Genomic DNA, 21125 nt, shown 5'->3' on the forward strand with positions numbered 1-21125 from the left:
GCGGCGGTTAGGGAATAAGACACTTGGCTTCCCAACGGCAGGCATCAGGATTGCCAGCGGGGTGATCAGGTTCATTGGGTTCCAGACACGCCAAGAGTACCATTTACGAGAGTCGGCATCCACAATTTTCATGCGATGCTTGTCGCGGGCCACGAGCTGTCGACTCTTGGATAAAGATTCAGGCACGATGAAGAAGACCGATAGACAGAAAGTCGCATGGAAGGCGAGTGCAATGTAGAAGACGACCAGCGTGCCTCCATGCTTGATCAAAAATGCTGCACCGCCAGGTCCAGCTGCAATTCCAAAGAACAGAGCACCGTGGAATAAACCAAATGCCACGCTTCTTTTTTCGGTGGGGGTACAATCAGATGCATAGGAATGAATTAAAGCCTGTGCGGTTGTGAATGATCCACCCAGTCCATCCATAACGGCTCCAACTAGAAGCATATTGACCGACACCCGGTTAGGCCAAGTAGCCACAATGACAGTGATAATCTCACTGAGTACCGCGCCCAGCGCGCCCAGCGCGATCATCTTGGTTCTTCCGTAACGATCAGACAAGTGTCCGAACCGAGGACTCACTAATGCCGATAGAATACCCGCAATAAGATTGAGATAAAGCTGAAACTGAGCAACTAGTGACTGAATCTGAGGGGTCTGGCACTGGGGGTTGTGCTCGCCAAATATAACAGGGAGGTAGGTGAAGCTGGGGTCCTGGGTGGTCTTCTCGGCAAGATAATCTCGACAGATGAGCGACATGATCAAATTGATTTTGGGCACAGCTATTCCACCAAAACCCAGGGTAAAAAGGACACCGAATGGGAGCAGCCACCAAATCTGTCAGGCTTGCAGGTTAGACGGTTGTTCTTGACGCTTTTGGCGCAAACCTCATAGCCACTCACGCTCGGTCTTCTCCATTTCGGCCGATCATCCGTAAGGTGAGTTGGATGTTGATGCAATAGCCCATCGGCTTCATCAATTAGAGGAGTGGTCTCATTCACATATGCAGGGGGAAGAGAATCTGGGGGGCGCATCTGCGCAATATCGGGCTCCCCCGCAAAGAGTTGTTCGTTCTCCATGATGAAGTCGGTGACATTGGTGATTCCAGAATATTTCAAGATCCCAAGATTATCGCATAGTTGATTTGTAAGAATTAAACGGGCACATTCTAATAAGAGCGGGGAATGTTAAGCGGTTAAGATTCCTTGAATTCTTATCGCGATTCCGTCATTGGCAGTCTCCGCACGGACTTAGCTCTTATATTAAGGTGTCATCCTGACGATGCCTAGGACTTATATCGTCGATTCCCGGCGTATACATGTGGAATTGGAAATATATTATATCGTACAGTGGCCCCGGAATTTTATACTCTTAAACAACGCCTCCAACACCTCTTAGTGCTGCATACACATACATCCGAGGCTGGATTCTCCTAGCCCGGAGAGTACATACTTATACTTGGAAGCCCAGTCAACTTACATCACCATAGAAGCATTTTCAGGGCCTGCAAAGAATTTCTTCTGACCCAAGCATCGCTCGCTGGTGCAGCCCTGGCAACGCAGTGTCATCTGGCGAGAGCACAATTCTCCCTTTTGCAAGTGCTCTCGAGCAATATCGGCAAGTGCCTGGATGAAGACTGGACTTCCGTTCAAGCTCTCTGCACGCTTGACACCCGGGTTGTTGGCTTCATGAATGACTTCCTGATCCAGCTCGTAGAGTGTCTCAATGTGGTCACTTGTAAACGCAATTGGAACCAGGATCAAATCCGTCTGTCCTCTTTTCACATATTCTTGAACGGTATCACTGGTCTGGGCCCCGAGCCACGCTTTAGGTCCCACCTGAGATTGCCAGCACAGACGGTAAGGGTTTTTGAAGTTGAGTCGTTGCATTACCGCATGAACTGTCGCTGCAACTTCGGCAGCGTAGGGGTCGCCTGTGTGAGAGGGTAATTAGTGCAATTCTAGTAGATAATAACCAGGAGACATCGGCCTACCTCGGTTGATAACGCTCATAGGCAAGCTATGGGCCGAAAACAGCAACACGACTTTGTCTCGCTTCTCCTCTGGGTATGTCTTGAGCTGAGCCTCGATATTTTGTGCAAAAGCCTCCACAAGTCCAGAGTGAGACGGCCAACGGTCAATGACACTCCATTGGATTGCGCCAGTCGGTTCGGACCCTCCATTCGCGCGCTTTCCCTCGAGACGATTGCGCCACTTCCATAGTTCGTTAAGGGAACTGCCGGTCGTTGAGCACGAGTACTGGGGGTATTGTGTAAATGCGACAGCGCGTCCTCCCTTGCCATTGCCGAATCCATCGGCGAAAAGCTGCTCATACATAGTCTCCGTCAATGGGGCAGCGTAGCGGAAGGCAACGTAAGGCTTATGCGGCGCGGTCTCCGGGGAGATCTTATCCAATAGTTTACACATTTCTGTGCACTGATACTCGGACCATTTCCGAATGGGCGATCCGCCGCCGATATCTGCGTACTGCTTCTGGATCTTCGGGGTTCTTCGGCGGGCGATGAGGGGGCCGAGATACGATTGGAATCGTCCCAAGGGAATCAGATCACCATCTGCCTATAATTCAGAGTGTAAGCATATAATTTAACTCGGCCATTGTAGCAAATGATAATCCGTACAAATAGTCTGCTCAAGAAGTCCTCCACCTCATCCGTTGTGGAAGGTCCACCCATATTCATAAAGACCATAGCCGTTGGGCCCTTGGAGCCTGTCGCATTCTGTGTGACTGGTGGTACTACCGTCGCGAGCCCTCGCTGACTGGTCATGCATCTCAATCGACTGCTAATTGCCGACCGACCTCCAAGAGATGTGGTCCCATTCAATAACTGCCGGGGGATCGCGAAAGGACCGCGGAATGCCATGATTAGGTTGAGGAGATATTATAGCTGGAAGCACGCCAAAAGTAGTATCAAGATATTGGCGAGGAAATAACAATTCCAACTTATATCCGACGTGGACCTCGGAGTTGTTGAATCCGGTTCTGATTTCCTTACGTAGCTTCCGCTGCCCACCGACTATCAACCAATCACCTCAGGAAGATGTCAGCAGCTTCAGGCATCAGCGTCACCTGACTTTCGTGTAGCTCGCGTCGAAGAGCGCGTCTCTTGGACTTGATTAATTTACAACTTTTTATTATTTCCATTCTTCAAGGTTTCACCGGTTGCAACTATGGCTGAAGATAGTTACACGCGCGAAGAGGAGAATTACGAGGAGGAAGAGCTCGACGAAACCGTGAGTATCAAAATGCGGAAGTTATAGTTACCAACTGTTGACTGTTGCCTACATAGAGCTTCAAATCAGTCAAGGATGCGGTGCTATTTGCTATAGACATTAGCAGCTCGATGCTCACGCCTCGTCCATCGCCTGATCCTAAGAAACATGGCGACGAATCACCCGCGTCTGCAGCCTTGAAATGTGCATACCATCTGATGCAACAGCGCATCATCTCCAACCCCCATGATATGATTGGCGTGTTGCTTTATGGAACGCAATCTTCCAAGTTCTATGATGAGAATGAGGAGGAACGCGGGGATATATCATATCCTCACTGTTATCTGTACACAGATCTTGATGTTCCATCAGCCCAGGAAGTCAAGCAACTGCGGTCCCTCGCGTCTCCAGCAGATGCTGATGATGACGTACGGAAAATCTTGGAGCCATCAAAGGAGCCAGTCTCGATGGCCAATATGTTGTTCTGTGCCAACCAAATATTTACCTCAAAGGCTCCAAACTTTTCATCTCGACGACTGTTTGTTGTGACTGACAACGATAACCCCCACGCAGACAATAAGGGAATGCGGTCTGCTGCAACAGTTCGTGCAAGGGACCTGTATGACCTCGGCGTCAATATCGAGCTGTTTCCCATCTCCCAGCCGGATCACGAATTTGACACTTCTAAATTCTACGATGTAGGTTGTTAGCCTTGATTGCGTATAGGGGTATACTCACAGCCAGCAGGACATCATCTACAAAACATCGCCCAGTGATGGGGATGCCCCGGCATATCTACAGCCGGACACCAACACATCGACAGCTAAGGGTGACGGACTCTCGTTGCTCAATTCTCTATTGTCTAGCATCAACTCGAGATCTGTCCCTCGCCGGTCACTGTTTTCGAATGTGCCACTTGAGATCGGACCTAATCTTAAGATATCCGTCAATGGATATTTGCTCCTCAAAAAGCAAGAGCCTGCCAGGAGTTGCTTTGTCTGGCAAGGAGGCGAAACTGCCCAGATTGCCAAAGGCATTACAACTCTAATGTCCGATGAGACAGGACAAGAGATCGAGAAGGCTGAGACTCGAAAGGCATACAAGTTTGGTGGAGAGCAGGTTTCATTCACGATCGAAGAGCAACAAGCTCTAAGGAGCTTCGGTGACCCTGTGATCCGTATCATTGGGTTCAAGCCACTGTCAGCCCTCCCATTTTGGGCCAATGTCAAACACCCCTCGTTCATCTATCCCTCCGAAGAGGATTACATTGGCTCAACACGGGTGTTTTCTGCATTGCATCAGAAACTACTCGATTCTGAAAAACTGGCTTTGGTCTGGTTCATCCCCCGCAAAAATGCCTCGCCAGTCTTGGCTGCTATGATTGCTGGGGCTGAGAAGATTGACGAGAACGGCGTGCAGAAGATTCCACCTGGAATGTGGATAATCCCTCTTCCTTTCGCAGACGATGTGCGCCAAAACCCAGAGAGCACCGTCAACCGGGCAGGGGACGCGCTAACTGACGCCATGCGTGATATTATTCGTCAGTTGCAGCTTCCCAAGGCTGTATATGATCCTTCAAAATATCCAAACCCTTGTGAGCCTTTGCCCCTACAATTTGTTGAGAATGATACTGATGAATTTGCAGCACTTCAATGGCATTATCGTATTCTACAGGCTATTGCCTTGGATGAAGATTTCCCAGAACTACCAGATGACAAGACTGTGCCCAAGTACCGACAGGTTCACAAGGTTGGCTACTTCCATGATCTCAGAAATTTACGCGAACTTACTAACTAATGCATGCTCTACTATAGCGCGCTGGAGACTACATTCTTAAATGGGCCGATGAACTGAAATTGCAGGCCTCCGAGATGTTTGGCGGATCAGCAGCCACATCTACACTGGTAAAGCGAGGTGCAAAGACCGAGGCTGCCGGAGACCACCCAGCAAAGCGGGTGAAGGTTGAAGATGGCAGCTCTGGAGTGGAGGCGGAGGTGAAGAGATGCTATGAGAAGGGCACTGTTTCCAAGGTGGGCAATCAAATTCTCTCGTATATTTGACCAGACTAATACTAATACTCGTATTTAGCTTACGGTGGTTGTGTTGAAGGAATTCTTGCATTCACATGGCCGCGCTACGGCAGGGAAGAAAGCAGATCTCGTAGAACGAGTTGAGCAGTACTTCGAGACAAAGTTCTAAACGCTTTGGAAGATTGCTTGGGATCATTTGGTGTGAGATCCAGGGTTGCCACAATTTAAGGCCCGATTAATGAGTTACGAGTGTATCTTACTTTCCTGTTTTCATATGGCCAGTCGTTTTGAATCAATATTCTCTATCCAATTAATACCTCTAGCATTCAAAGAAAAAGCTAACTCCGCCAAAAAATAAACACATACCTAACTAGGGGAACCCTCAGAGTTTAGCTCAATACAAACTATCAACCACGATATAATCAAACAGTTCCACCTAGGACTGTTTGTCAAGATTATGAAATGCTTATATAGCGATGACTGCCGAAGATCACATCCGATTGTTTCTCCCCCTAACATCTTGCGGGGTGAGGTTCCACTATGAGTGGGACGTTTGTTTACAAACTCCAGATGTCGAGGGTATATCTTACGAAGATATTGCTATTTCAGTACATGATCGTAAATTCGGTAGATTTCAATATCGAATACTCAATTGCTATTTGTTTCTTCGTTGCGTAATATTATCTTGATGATAGGTTCGTTTGGGAGGTTTATGTGTTAAGATATATTTTGCACTCCGTACATCCATATATCCGAACTAGTTACCCTCTCATGCAGGCAAATCCTCAAGCCGAACTATCTAGTACCCTTGATCCAATCATAAAAGCGTATATTTACCAATCATCACAAATTGTGGGCGATGTGCTTAAGAGGTCCGTCCCCCGCATGAACGCGGGGCGTTGTAGCTCTGCCCCGTAAAAACATCCCATATCAGATGGGTCTATAAGTACGGGTATATGGTTTTTTTTTTCTTTCCAGTAAAGATTCAGCACTCATAAAAGCAATGCCGGTCTTCACTGAATACTCCTCCTCATCTCGGGATTTGAGAGTCCTGCCATCATTTGCACCACCATTACCTCGACTAACACCTCAATTCGAGCGCAATGATAAAAACAAAGACAAATATGAAGCAGTTGTGGTCGGCGTATGTAGTCTCCAAAGCTCTGATACCTAAACGGGATTCAGTATTCGAGCACAAAGAAACCCTAATATCATATCTAGGCCGGACCAGCAGGCCTAATGCTAAGCCTTCTCCTCTCCCGCTATGGACTTAGCGATGCCTCCCTTCTCTGTATCGACGCAAAGCCAAGCACTCTAAAATCAGGCCAAGCAGATGGTATACAGCCTCGCACGCTAGAGGTATTCAAATCACTGGGCATCTCAACCGAGATTGAGAACGAAGCATGCCAGATGTGGCAAGTTGCATTCTGGAACCCGTCATCTGACCCAAACAAAGTAATTGAGCGCACATCCATCGTGCCAGATGTTACTACTCCGGCGCGGTTTAGTTATGAGGCTACAATCCACCAAGGGCGGATCGAGCGCATCATGGAGACTGACCTGCTGCGGTATTCCGAGCGGGGTATTGTGCGGAATACGAAGGTTGTGGATGTCAAAATTGACGAAGAGGGAGATGCTGAGTTCCCGGTACTTGTGACTATGGCTACAGATGGTGTTGAGAAGACAGTGCGCACGAAACATCTTGTCGGTGCGGATGGGGCGCATTCAGTCGTCCGGCAGTGTATGGGACTGCGGCTGGAAGGAGAGTCTTTGGATCATATTTGGGGTGTGGTTGATATGGTTGCTGAGACGGATTTTCCTGATATTCGCCGCCGCTGTGCTATTCATTCTCCTGCCGGGTCCGTTATGATTATCCCCAGAGAGAGGATCTCCACGGGCGAATACCTCACTCGGCTGTATGTTCAGGTTCCTGAGGATGTGGCTCCTGAGGGCGATAAAGCCCCAGATGGAGTAGAGGGTGTTAAGTCTGAAGATGCGCGGCAGCGAAGAAGTAAGATTACCCTCGATGGAATTCTGAAGCAAGCGGCAGATGCGATCAAACCATACTCTCTCCGGCCCAAGGAGGATGCTGTTGACTGGTGGGCTGCCTATCAAATTGGCCAGCGTGTCTCGCCTGAATTCATCGTCAATGACTCAAAGGGGGTTGGAAGAGTCTTCATTGCCGGAGATGGTAAGTTCGTTTCGAAGACAGTGTATGAGCTCCAACTAACATAAATCATATTATAGCTTGTCATACTCATAGTCCCAAAGTAAGTCTCGGCATTACTCCCTCCCCCAAGGACATAGCTCACCTCTATTCCAACAGGCTGGCCAAGGCATGAATGTCTCAATGATGGACTCCTATAACCTAGCCTGGAAACTCGTGTATCATATTAACGAGCTAGCGCCCGAAACGACAGACCCTATCAGCGCCGCCCCACTGCTCCATACATACCAGATAGAGCGCCACGAAATAGCCCAACAGCTTGTCGACTTTGACCGGAAATTCTCTTCCATGTTCTCCGGCCAAATGGGCGCAACTGAAGGGCTGACACAAGAAGAGTTCCAACAGGCCTTCCAGCTCGGCAACGGCTTTACCAGCGGCTGTGGCATAGAATACCCAGAGAACATGCTAGTAATCCGAGATGAGCAAGAAGCACATATCAAGAGCAAGGGCCCAACCCCTGTTACCGGAACGGACTTCCTATCCGGCATCCTGAGACCAGGCCGGAGATTGCTCAATGTCCGACTGCTGCGGCACGCTGATGGGTGGCAGCGGGATATTCATGATGGTATGTCAGGCCAGATGTAGGTTCCGGGTGTGATATCTAACCAAACTACTCCACAGATATCCCCTCCACTGGCCGGTTCCGCATACTATGTCTCACATCGACCGACCTTCTCGATCGAAGCGGTGTCTCTGCACGGACACTAGAAGCAGTCACTTCGCTAGAAGCACAGTTCCCCAAGTCGACCATTGAGCAGATTATTCTACATCCCCGGCTACATCGGTCTTTTGAGTGGAAGGACGTACCGACGTGTGTGAAGCAACGGGCTGAGATGCGCTTCTATGATGGGTCAGCTTTGGACGATGCGTATAGTATCTATGGTGTAGACCCGGCACAGGGCGCATTGGTCGTGGTCAGGCCTGATGGGTATGTTGGCGTTGTTGCCTGTCTTGGAGATGTGGAGAGGGCTGGTGGATATCTAATGCAGTGTATTCGGACTATCTCTAGTAATTAGCACCTATCTTGGTATTGGCCAGAGCTTGCCGATAGAATCCAAAAATAGCAAGCTTGAATGGTAAGGTCTTTTTTGGACACCTGAAGGTTATTAGAGCATGGAGGCACGTTTGATAGTGAAAGTCAAATGTGTAAAATGCACATGTGTGAATGAGATATATGTAATGGTAAAAAATATACATTTCATGTACTCTGATTATCCAGAAGTCCATCAATAAAAGTGATGAAGTATGTTCACGAGGAAATTTGGCCTCGGCGCGCTTGAACGCAATGTATAAAAAAGAATCCCCCCTGAAAACTCCAAACAAAACGGGTGACCGAATTCCAGGGCAGGTGTTTGTACTGTTGAATGTTTGTACAGTCGCAAAAAATAATAATAATTTGCACATGACGAACGAAAAAAAGTGTGTGCAAGGAGGCGAAAATGTAACGCCACGTGTCCCACGATATGTAAATACCAGCCTGGGAGTCGCTGGATTTGGCAATAAATGCTCAAGTCGAGAGTGGATGATTCAACACTGCCCGTAGACTTGACAATAACATACTTGTTCATCGGGACAACTGTGAAAGACGGTTAGTTCAAACATTACAACGAAATATGATCAACCATAACTTACTATACCCCTTTCATACCAAAAATGATATGCCACAAGAACTCCATAACCCTGCCCGATGAAGCGTCGTTAAGTTCCGTATCGATAACCCATTGGCGGAACTTGACATAATCCTCCAAGGGACGCTTCTGAATCTGATCTCGCGAGATGGCAAATTGCGCGCAGCATGCGGCGCCAATCTGATCAGGCTTGCGAAGATAATTCTGGCCCGCGAACTCCTGTTGAGTGGGCGAAGAAATATTCAAGGGAGGTGTACTCGTGCCGTCGAAGACGTCAAACCAGATCTCCTCGGTGACATGACTATTGAAGCGGTGGGCGCTTTTGCAGCCCGGATTCCAATTGCATCGAAGATTCACATAGCCGTTCTGCTGGACGAAATCGAGATTTAAATTGCGCATGGCTATGACGTTGTCGTGGAGTGGCGCATCGACATGCCAGGCCATGAGGAAGCCTGCGCGGTGGGCGTGGAGAAAGACAACGGTGGAAGGAAGCTTGTCGTAGTTATCAATGATATACGTGAAGTAGGCCATAGACTCGTGGCCTTTGTTCAATGGGGTCGTAAGAGCGTTGCCGTTTAGTCGTGTCTCGGGCGATGGGTTGACAGTGTAGATTGCGCGTTGCCAGCTGTTTAGAAACAAAGAAAGCCAATCAGTCGTGCGCGGAGTATTGGAGATCAAGAAAGCACTCACTCAGGAAGTTCTTCTTCCACCCATCCAGTAGGCTCTTCTTCCAGCTTGGCCATAACAATCACCTTATCACCCGGTATGATCTCGCCATGTGGCCTCGGGACGGTGTCATTGCGATCTAGCCAATTAAACACATATGCGCCGGCGCCATATTGATCGCAAATGTCTTGTAGATGTGTCTCGAGTAGATATAGTGAGAATAAAATGAGAGACAAGACACAAAACCCTGCAATACGGAGTCCACTTTTCATTATGAATGATGAGTGAGAGAGATCTCCCGGGGACTCTGCGGACAGGTACCCGTAGGTGTAAATTCAAGGTAGAGGTTTCACCAATAAGCCATTAATATATACTGTTTCCGATGTATAATGGTGATGCGAAATAGGAGGGCAAGTTGGATCCAAAGTAACAATACCCCTGGAGGCAAATTCAAGCAACGAAGTAAAATAATACAAAAAAAATAAGGTGTAATCGAAGGTTGGAATAATAAGGAAAGGAGAGAGGGGAAAAGATTAGGGTACAGAAAATTTGTACAAACAGTGAAATCAAAGAGAGGAGGGGAGCTCATTTCTAAATGAAAGTGGACTCCCACCACCCCCAACTTTAGCTCATGCTCATATCATTATTGGCCACTGTGAGGCGTTGGCTCAGGGGAGCGTTAAATAGGATAAGGGGGGAAGATCCATAGCCTCAGATTACCGTACCGCAGTCCCACCCGGGGCCATGGGTATTCATACGTTTGAATTCAGTTGCGCATGAACCACCATTGTACGGAGTACTGACCATTACATTTGATACCATAAATCAATCGTTTCAATATTTATAAAAATGTTTAATCTCCTATAACGTGGATATATACTTCAACGTTTAACGTTAAAAAAAAGTACTATGTAAGGGTTGCATATGCGTACATGTACCGTATAGTGAAAGTATTACAACATACATATAATACATCCACGTGACCTTTCACTTCTACTAGTCACTACCTGACTTTCTATTCTAGGTATATATCTGTGTATGTTTACTATTGGAATTTTGAATACTTTATACATATTACTCGACATTTACTACGTACTGAGGACGACTAGGTTGATGCCAAAGGGTGGGTTTTGGTTTTGGTTGAACCCTTCTATGGTTCCAAAAAGTGCGGCAAAGCTTGGCTCTGGGGTACGCTTACCCTTTTTAGCGTAGGGTTTACACTTGAGCCGTGGACGGGCGAGATGAAGGCTTAACGTTAAAGGAATGGACCCCATTCGCACAAATTGGGACGGAGTCCTAGGCAAACGCCATTTTAACCTGTCGAAAAGAGAATCCACCGTGGCGACACGCGTGTTGTTTTACCCGTACCACGGAATGCATGTGGCGTTAAGTTTGAGACTGCTAATCTGAAAAGATTTCTAGCATGCAGAAGTGATCCTGCAGTGGTGATTGTAAAACGTCCTCCACCAGACTATTGGGTAATCTCGTATCACAGTGGGGCCGTGTCACTTTGTTGAGGGAGGATCAGTGGTCGGCTGTGTTGAATTCTTTTGTCAAAACACAATCTCCTTGGGAAGACATCAAACCCTAAAATCTTCGCGTTCCTTGGCGTGATTTCATACGTTGTAGCCCGAACGGACCCCTTGAGAGATTCGGGGTTCCAACATGTGGGTTCTCTGATTGCGGCGTGTGGTTGTGGCATTAGGCCCACATATTGACCGATCAGCGGCAGTGCAAATTGTAATGACGTCTCTAGGCACATGGGCTTAGAGATTCGATATTGCAATATGAATCATAGGCAAGGGGGAGTTATGTATAGATTTCCCGGTAGATCAGTTCACGAGAATGCAAGCCAGTGATTGCCTTGCGCTATAGACGATAAGACAGGGGGGGCAATCTGCACTAGACACTTAGGCGGGAAGCGATTCCTAATTTACTCAAGCGGGGAACACTCAAGCGAGACATTCTGTGCTCGATAGGGCCCGGCGCATTTTTATTATGCGTCATCGCGACGCGTTGCCCGCTGAACAGTGTACTGTGTCGTCGTTGGATGGTAATGGGATATGGACTGCACCTGGGCACTATCTAAATATTTGGAATTATGCCACGTGGTCGACCTTGTTTCTTGGCACGCTTGATCTTTGCATCAGTGAAGTCTCGGTGATCTCTCGGATCGACGTACATGCTTGTTAGACTATGGTAATGTTGAGCTATCGTACTGTTATAGCCCCGTACGTCGCTTGAAGTCTTCATAGCTGATTGTTAAATGCGCTTGATTCTGCATGGGCCTAACCTTGACGAACCCTAAACTTCATAGTACGTTGTACAATAGTACGGAGTTCATCCCCAGAATAAAGTATTTTGGACCCACATCTGCGTTGAAAGAGATCTTGAAGAGTTGGAGGCTGCAATTCCTCATTTGTTAAATATTAAGCGGATATTTATGCAAATAGTGATCCTATCCATGCGGCCGAGATCCATTGAACCCTATATGCCTGGTCACAGCTGGAAAGAAAATGATCGGATCGATCCCGGGCTTGAAAGCTTCGCTAGAACCAGTGATCCAGTATCTGATTGAATGCATGGATTACAGATGTACAACTAAATTTTTGGGAGGCGAATACTTTCCGAAAAGTATAGATATATGTAGTACCTCAATGCCCACCCACGCTTGTTACAAAATAATACTAGGACCAAAAAGATACAACCTGCATAGTTATATATTCTCTTTCATGTTATAAGTTACCTAACTTGGGAGTAGCTGATTCATAATTGAATCTACACTGTCCATGTTGTAAACACTTGCGAAGTTCTCGGTGTTAAGGTAAACTAATGGAGATAATCGACAGTAAAATAGAGAAGTTTTAATCAATTGACAGAGGACACAAGAGTTGCAGTCCAGCTGCTTCTTGTGCTTATATTATGCTACATGGAGATATTTCCCGGCTAATCACTATCATCACCATCTTCTTCATCGCTGACCTCCTCCCCATTTGCAATCGCCTCCTCTCGGATTTTGCGCGCACGTTCCCGTTTCTTGTTCAGCAAAGCATTCAACTTCTTTGCAACATTGAAGACACCCCCAGTTCCTTCGCCACAGGCAGCGCACGACGGGGTCTTCCGGTACCGTTGTAGGGCACAGGCTTCACAGAAATAGTGCCCACATTTGGTGATGATAGGTTCTTGATAAGGTTTCTTGCAGATAAGGCAGGCGAATGGGATGCTCTCTAACAATTCATCCTCATCGTCTTCATCGTCTTCCTCGGTTTTCCCTGCGCCCTTTCGCTGTGAAACCACTCGCCCGCTTAGTTGCTTGCCCTTGGTGTTGACTTCCCAGTCGCGATCTAGCTCCCATCCGGCCTTGTATGCCTCACGAGAATGGAGATATTTACAACTATCTCCAAAGCCACACTAATTTCAGACGGGTTAGTCTCGATTCACAATAGATATATGGAGTTGAGGGCATAACTCACGTAGCCAGTCTGTTTCCAATCTTTGCACACATCGGGGGCATAATCCATCACAGTGATAGTCCTAACATTGGTTGCGGCTTTAACGGGACCGAATTTCCCTGGTGCATCAGGGTTCTTCTGAATGAAAGATTGATAGTTGGCAGCGCCTTTGTAGGTTCCGTCCGGCTGTGAAACAGAGCCTGGATTTGCGCGAGTTGTACCAAGCAAGTTTTTCTCGCTCAGGTCTTCATCATACCAGTCGGAGCGCTTTGTGGCATCGTTGCTTGAGGTCAATGGGGCGGGAACCGCAGTCGTAGGTTCATCTTCTGTGCGATGTTTCATTGTCGCATTTGTTGTGGATGATGCGGTGACAGCTGCATTCTTACGTCGTCTCTTGATCCGTCGCCCCTCGTCGTCATCCGACGATACAAAGTCGGAGTCGGAGTCAGAAGCTGGAGGTGGCGTTGCGGGCTTCTTGCGAAAGTTGGCTTTGCCCTTGGAGCGCTTCTTGAAAGCGACTTGGGGCACAGCGTCCGCGACTTCGGTTTCTTCGCCCATATTGTATGTGTTGGGTATTGGTGAAGGTTAGTCGTAGAAGCTGAAGCCTAGGAAATTGTATCGGACGAGATTGTAAGCCTTGGAAGATGTCAAATGTTGGATATCGACCTCGGGAACCATCGAAAATGACTAAGCTAGATGGCAAAATCGATGCAAACAAGACAAACAACCTCCTCACTTTGGGACGCGTTTGATAGTGAAAATAGCAACAAAACACAGGAACCTGTCGAATCAGCAGTTCATATTGTTTTTACACTTTTATAGTAAATTTAAAGCTTCTAATTCAGAGTAAAGAATAGAGCCTAGTATCGTAGATCCGACTCCCCGTATGGGGTGACCTTCGATCGTGAATCTCAAACACCGGCGCCAATTGGCAATAATAACAGCACGTTCACTTCGTTCTTCTCTTCCCTTTTCTCCCCCGCCGAGTCATCCCAACTCGACCTATCCAATCACTCCCTACGCTCCCTTTTTTTTCTTTTTTTTCCATTCTTTTTTTCCAAATTTAGCTGTCCTTTTGTTTTCCTTTGTTATTTTGTCTTTCCTTTCTTCAGACCGTTGAGAGTTTGCGATATCTTGCAGATCCCGAGCACTTTGTTGTGGTTCGTTGCATCTCTACGCGCTGTCTGGCCAATCTCACCGGGAGCTCACTGATTCGTCCAAAGGTCCTCGGTGTTTGTTGTTTTAATCGTGTGGGCTTTCCCCCCCTCTTCCCTTCCAGATCTCCCAACGGTGTTTCACGTCCATCCCAGCATCAACATTAGCGGTGATCTCAACAACCTCGAATAACCTCTGGTCGCTGGTCGGCTCGGCAAATATCTCAACGGAAAGCATCTTGCGACAACAGTTTTTGACTGTGTGAGGTGATTCAGATGATGCCCGCGGCCTAGAATCAAAACAAAGATTAATCCGCGAGTCCACGATATCTCAACGGCAACTGTGTCCTCGCCATTAAGAGGATTCAGATGCCGTTTGAGGACCCCGATTCCCAAATAATGACCCCATCCAACTCTGAGACCGCCGGGTCATTTGCGTCCATGGAAGACCCCTTCGTTGCGAATTCCGGAAGGCCAGCTGTCTCTCGCGACTCCCACCGACACTCGTCCTTTGATACACAACTATACAGCCTGAATGCGTCTTCACCAGCACAGGCCAAACGGGCCCTCGAGGCTCACTTGGCGGAGACGGAGCGCCGGTTGGAGGAGGCTTCAAGGCTAGGAACGGCCCTTATCGATCAGCAGCGGCAGCTATCAGAGCAGTTGAAGGAGGTCGAACAGCAGCAAAATGAGGGAGAGATGGGACCGGAACTGCGACGCAAACTTGCAGATTTGGAGAAGGAGTACAATGAGATCGGTCGTGAGTCGGCACGTGCATTTTTAGCACCCAAACGTCTTGCTGGAGGCCCGGAGGATGCCCAGCTTGGGACGCCATCTTTTGATCAAAAGGTACTGCTTAGGTCTTACATTTAGCTCTAGCCGATTCATAGTCGAACTAACATCAAATTCTGATAGTCACCCCTAAGTCCTGCTTTGTTCGCCAGTCAGGCCACGAATTCCCCCAGCAAAGTCAGCGTTCCATCTCGCAAGCAGCGCAACCAACCATCAAACCGTGTCCATGATATTGAATTTGCGACTGAAATCTCCACTTCACTTTTGGCCCAGGTCCGCCAACTGCAAGCTCTTCTCGCAGAACGGGATGAGACACTCAAGTTTGTTAATCTGGAAAAATCGCGACTTGAGTTGGAGGCAGAGGGGTATGGACAAAGAATCCGGGCTCTTGATGACAGCGAGCAGCGCTACAAGGACGAGAACTGGGCGCTTGAGACCCAAGCACATGAGTTGATGGCGGCCGCGAGGGATGCTGCGGAACGTGAACAACGGCTCAACAGCACCATAACACAGTCAAACGCGGAAAAGAATGCTGTGGAGCGAGAGCTGGAGGAGCTAAAACAAGCGAATGCCAGATTGCTTGAGGACCACAGCCTCACGCAGAAGGCAAATGATGCGGAAATCCACCTATTGCGGCGGAATTTGGCTTCTGGCGATGCGGAAAAGTCCGCGCTCCAAAAGAAGCTAATGGAAATGACTTCTCAGAATCAAGAACTCGCCAAGGCAGTTGCCATGAGGCTCCGGGACCATGAAAACCAAGGCTCGAGGGATGTTTCGTATGACGATGAAGGCGATGAGCCCGAGAATATCACACCTGAAAGCTCTCCGCCACCATCTCCCAACAAGTTCACTCCTCGACATGGCCATCTCGAATCGGAAACCTTGAAGAGTTCGTTAGGCCATGCTCATCGCATGATCCAGAACCTCAAGAGCACGATTCACCGCGAGAAGACCGAAAAGATTGAGCTCAAGCGCATGCTGCAAGATGCTCGGGATGAAGTTGAGCAACGCCGCCGTGACAGCACCGCGCTAAACGGGACCAGTAAACGCCAGAAGACAAAGACGGATTCGTCTCGAAAGCCTCCTCGCCCAGATCTTCTGGGCGCGGGCCGTAAAGAGAAATCATTCGTCGAGCTTCACGACACCGATTGGGAAGACAATGCTGGCCAAATCAGTCCTACCCAGACCCACACCAAAGCGGTATCTACTAGGGGCCGCCCTCGCTCGGAGTCTCCTGATGGACCTAGCGACGTCTATCAGACAGCTACCGAGGCAGAGGATGGGTTTGAAACAGCGAATGAGCGGGCGACCGCAACTGAGAGCGAAGCATTCCAGACCGGCGTGGAAAGCATGGCCGATGACAGCAGCGATTCGGCAGATCTCACCGAGACGGAAAACAACGTACAGACAACTCCTCGCAGCCGAGTGCCTTCTTCCTTGATCATGGCGAAAGCTCGCGATCGCGCCTCATATCACAGTACTGCTTCCGCATCTTCCGATGAAGAAGAATATGACGGAGCATTCGGCTCTCCTAGTCAAACGCATATCTCCCGACCCCGTGTTAAGGCTAAACGCAGCATCTTGAGACGCATTCGTCCATCTGGAGAGGCCACATTCGCGTCCACCAGCCGACCTTCGAGTTCCCGCGAATCTGTAGCACCGAACTTTGCGCCAGCGCCAGCCGCCCAAGAAGGCCAGAGCCTCTTTGCCGAACTTGCTGAGTTCGACAGCACCGAGGATGATGAAGTGAACTCCCAGGCTTCGACACCGCGCATGGAGCCTACACCGGGTTCACGAAGACCATCGGATGCAATGCTGGATGCACAACCCAAGCCTACAATGGTGGATTCCGGTGTTATGACTGAACCTTGGGAGCCCACGCCTTCTGTCGGTGCTGGCATTGTTGCAGGAGCTGCCGGTATTGCTGCAGGAGCTGCTCTGCCGCATGCTCTAGCTGCAAGCCAGCTGACTCAAACAGCCGACCGGAATATCGTTGAGGAAACGAAGGAAACGAATGATGTGCCCCAGTTGGTTAGCCCAGAGATGGGTATGGCGGATGTTTCTTCCCAAGAGACCACACCTTTGGCACCTAAGCGGCCTGATCTGAGTGTCTCATACATCACCGGGGGCACCACTACGCCCGTAAAGCATCAGCTGCCCGCGCCGGAAGTGCCGGAAATGACGATATCTTCAATTTCATCACAAACAACAAGTCCCATTCAACCAACGGTTGTGGTACCTGAGCCAATCATCAAGCACGTTGATGTCATAAAATACGTGGAACGGGAGCCGGAGGTGCCCGAGCTAACCTTCTCCTCTATCACTACTCAAGCAACCTCCCCTGTCCGCGCAACACTTGCTGTGCCAGAGCCCATCGTGAAGTACGTTGATGTGATCAAACACGTTGAACGCGAGCGTAAGATCCCAGAGTTAAGCTTCTCGTCTGTTGCCGCTCAGTCGACAATACCTGTCCAGGCAATCCAGGCGCCTGTTCCTGAACCAGAACCCGTCATCAAATACGTCGACGTAATTAAACACGTCGAACGTGAGCGCGAGATCCCTGCGTTGACATTCTCTTCCATCAGTAATCAATCCACTGTTCCTGCCAAGGCAACGCTTGCTGTACCAGAGCCTATCATCAAGTACGTTGATGTGATCAAGCACGTGGAACGTGAGGTTGAGGTGCCCGAATTGACCTTCTCTTCCATCACTGCTCAAACCTTCGAGCCAGTCAAAGCAACTGTTCCCGAACCGCTGCCGCCTGTCATTCAATACGTTGATGTCATTAAGCACGTTGAACGTGAGCGTGAAGTGCCAGAGTCAAGCTTCTCTTCTATCACCACTCAATCCACTGCTCCTGTTCACGCAACTCTTGCTAAAGTAGAGCCGATTATCGAATACGTTGACGTTATCAAGCACGTTGAGCGTGAGCGCGAGGTCCCTGAATTGACGTTCTCTTCCATCAACAACCAGTCCACTGCCCCTGTCCAGGCAACTCTTGCTGTGCCGGAGCCTGTCATCAAATACGTTGATGTGATCAAGCACGTCGAACGTGAGCGTGAGGTGCCTGAATTGAGTTTCTCTTCGATCACCACTCAATCCACCACGCCACTCAGGGCAACTGTCCCTGAACCGGAACCACCTGTCATTCAATACGTCGACGTTATTAAGTACGTTGAACGTGAGCGTGAGGCACCGGTTTTGACGATTTCGTGCCTAGATCCAGCATACACGGAGCCTACTATTCCAAAGCCTCGCTTTGTTCCTACGCCGGCATTGTCAGTATCCTCTGTGCGCTCTGTGGAAACTCACCCAGTGAAATCTGTTCCGGTTGCCATTCCCGCGGTGGCAAACTTCTCTACTCAAACGGAGCCGACAGAGTCAAAGGCAGCGGCGGCCGCTATCGTTGTCCACGAAGACCAAGCTACTGGCGCTGCTCGCAGTCGCACCAACACAGCCAATAGTGATCAGCTCGTTGGTGCCGGGCTGGCTTTGAACGATATTTCTGGCAACGCCCTTGCTCGCTCTACTAGACAGCAATCCAGTTCAGTGAGTATGGATCAGGGATCTCAGACCATCCTGTCCTCTAAACAGATTGATCAAATTCTTATGGATCGTGTGTCTACACGCCCACTATCGTCTGACAGCCAAGTGACGGACAACTCACGAGAAGTCACCGCAGTCACCACGACTGCCGCAGCCCCTTATATGACACCCAAGGCTCCTACGCGACCTCGCCTTTCGCAGATTCAGCCTGCGAAATCAACAACGCCGACTTCCCGCCGGCCGACAAGTGCCGCCAGTCAGACATCTGGTGCCAGTCACCCCCCACTGCCCTTCGATCACCGGGAAGCTATTATGGCAGCCGAGAAGAAGTCCATCGACATTGCTCCGCCATCTCCTTCCTCTGTCATGGGGCCTCCCTTGGCACCAGCCTCCGCCTACCGCATGAACTCCCAGCGCCCACTTACGCCAGGCGAACAGGCCGCGCGGGCTAGCTCTTCAAGAACCGGTTCATCTCAGGCCAGAATGAGGAGGGGAAGTCAAAGCCAGATGTCTCGCCGATCCTCAGTATCGTCCTTTGCGTCTGAGATTGAGGAGCGTTTCAATATGGCGCCCCATGCCGGCCCCATGCCCCAGGGCTACGGACCTAATACGGATCCGCGCATGATCCAGGCGATTACTCAAACCATGATTGGTGAATTCCTTTGGAAGTACACCCGCAAGACCGGCTCATCGGATATGTCCACGACACGGCACCGACGATACTTCTGGGTTCACCCGTACACCCGTACTCTGTACTGGAGTACGCAAGACCCGCAAACTGCCGGAAAGAGTGAGCTCCGTACTAAGAGTGTGCCTATCGAGGCTGTTCGAGTGGTTGCAGATGACAACCCGTACCCACCCGGTCTTCACTGCAGGAGCTTGGAGGTTGTCAGTCCTGGCCGACGAGTTCGGTTTACGGCTTCCACGAGCCAGAGGCATGAGACATGGTTCAACGCGCTGTCTTATCTCCTTTTAAGAGAGACCAATGAAAACTGCGAGGACAGTAACAGTGTCACCCTCGACGATATCAACGAGTTCAACCCGCCTAGCTTCCGGTCTAGTTCTCGTCAGACAGCACGAATGTCGTTCTCATCTTACAATAGCCGCTCCGCTCGTAATGCACACAAGCAACAGCGGCGAGCGGCGTCAGCGATGTCCATGCGATCTTCAGGGACTATGGGTGGTCGTGCATCACCGGCCCTCAGCTCACCTGTACCAAACCCAAACTCGTCGTTACAAGTTCCCGATGACCGCCAACGTTCTTCATCAAGACTCAGCACCATCTCTAGTTCAATTCGGGGTTCCATCGCAAGTTTGAAGGGACGGCAAGGTCAATCTCCTAGTGTCCACAATGAAAGTCTTCATGGCCAAGAAAGTGCCGACGATCTAAGACATGTGATCGAAACACAGGAACAAGATCGGCTCGAGAATGTCCGCGCCTGTTGCGACGGAAAACACGATGTTGGCTCTCTTTCTCGCACCAGTCGATACAGCCCGAGGGTCAACCGCATCCACTCACCCCACCGTCACTGAACATCGCCCTATGGGATTGGCATTTGTTCGTAGGGTTTGTGGGCAGGTCCTCAACCCAGGCTCCAGTCGCTTATAAAGATAATGACGACGAGTCTCCTTTTCTTCTGTCTCTTGTCCAAGCAGCAACCCTTCTAATAGTGTTCCCACTTCAACTTCTTTTTGCACGAATGTGCAACTCCTCATACATCAAAACCGAGACTCAACTGGGATACTCTTTGGCGATGGATTCTTGGGCCCTGAAACCACTTGAATAGTTTCACCCCAATTTTCTTGGCCTTCTCTTCACCTACGATCTTTTTCCTTTCTTTACTCTCTACAGATCTCAACTCTCCTACTGTCTCTGTCCTTCGTTCAATAATTCGAGTTGTCGCCCTGCTGGAACGTTTCTCTCAATCTGAGTCTGCTCTTTTCCTATATTCTCCTTTTATGTTGATAATTTCTGTGACCACTACATGCCGTCGTCTTTGTCCCGATAGGCTCCACTCTTTCTTCCAGTGTGACCATTTATTGAGTATTTGTGCAACCACCAGACCAGGATGCTAGATATTAGTCTATGTTCAATTTGTTGGAATTTGTTGGATCAATTCTTATTTTTGAATTGTAAGATGCATTATGCGGCGCTTGGAATCAGTGGAATACTCATCCCGTGATATCAGCGTCTTATTTCAAACGCCGAAATCCCCGGGCCCCCGCAAGGGCTTCGGGTCACGTGTGAAACCGCCCAAGTTTATATAAATCTCCATCCGTATCTTTCCTTAGGATTTATTGGAGTTGGTTAAAAGTTGGGCTTCATATATCTCTCAATCACCATGTCGACTGAAACCCCCCCGCCGTTTATCGGGCGAATGCTTGCAATGTTAGAGCCAG

General features: G+C 49.1%; 5 protein-coding genes across 5 annotated transcripts; 3 read left to right on the plus strand and 2 right to left on the minus strand.

Annotated features, from left to right (window-relative positions):
• Positions 1-3188: 3188 nt before the first annotated feature.
• akuA (uncharacterized protein) lies at positions 3189-5429 on the plus strand (the record flags this gene model as incomplete). The annotated part of the gene is made up of 6 exons (XM_040793678.1): positions 3189-3251; positions 3308-3928; positions 3978-4824; positions 4876-4979; positions 5045-5260; positions 5319-5429. 6 exons carry the CDS (start codon positions 3189-3191, stop codon positions 5427-5429), a joined length of 1962 nt encoding a protein of 653 aa, XP_040648533.1.
• An 834-nt stretch (positions 5430-6263) lies between these two features.
• PGRI_059660 (putative phenol monooxygenase) lies at positions 6264-8503 on the plus strand (the record flags this gene model as incomplete). Its single annotated transcript, XM_040793679.1, has 5 exons — positions 6264-6404; positions 6482-7451; positions 7508-7530; positions 7587-8052; positions 8109-8503. 5 exons carry the CDS (start codon positions 6264-6266, stop codon positions 8501-8503), a joined length of 1995 nt encoding a protein of 664 aa, XP_040648534.1.
• Positions 8504-9051: 548 nt separating this feature from the next.
• On the minus strand, positions 9052-10053 carry PGRI_059670 (DUF3431 domain-containing protein; the record flags this gene model as incomplete). The annotated part of the gene is made up of 3 exons (XM_040793680.1): positions 9052-9063; positions 9125-9740; positions 9806-10053. 3 exons carry the CDS (start codon positions 10051-10053, stop codon positions 9052-9054), a joined length of 876 nt encoding a protein of 291 aa, XP_040648535.1.
• A 2674-nt stretch (positions 10054-12727) lies between these two features.
• Positions 12728-13791, minus strand: PGRI_059680 (U2-type spliceosomal complex subunit CWC24; the record flags this gene model as incomplete). Its single annotated transcript, XM_040793681.1, has 2 exons — positions 12728-13192; positions 13255-13791. 2 exons carry the CDS (start codon positions 13789-13791, stop codon positions 12728-12730), a joined length of 1002 nt encoding a protein of 333 aa, XP_040648536.1.
• Positions 13792-14756: 965 nt separating this feature from the next.
• PGRI_059690 (putative nuclear migration protein (ApsA)) lies at positions 14757-20258 on the plus strand (the record flags this gene model as incomplete). The annotated part of the gene is made up of 2 exons (XM_040793682.1): positions 14757-15236; positions 15303-20258. 2 exons carry the CDS (start codon positions 14757-14759, stop codon positions 20256-20258), a joined length of 5436 nt encoding a protein of 1811 aa, XP_040648537.1.
• Between the last annotated feature and the right edge of the window lie 867 nt (positions 20259-21125).

Source organism: Penicillium griseofulvum, assembly GCF_001561935.1.
Source record: "Penicillium griseofulvum strain PG3 chromosome Unknown contig_95, whole genome shotgun sequence".
NCBI classification, from domain to species: Eukaryota; Fungi; Ascomycota; class Eurotiomycetes; order Eurotiales; family Aspergillaceae; genus Penicillium; species Penicillium griseofulvum.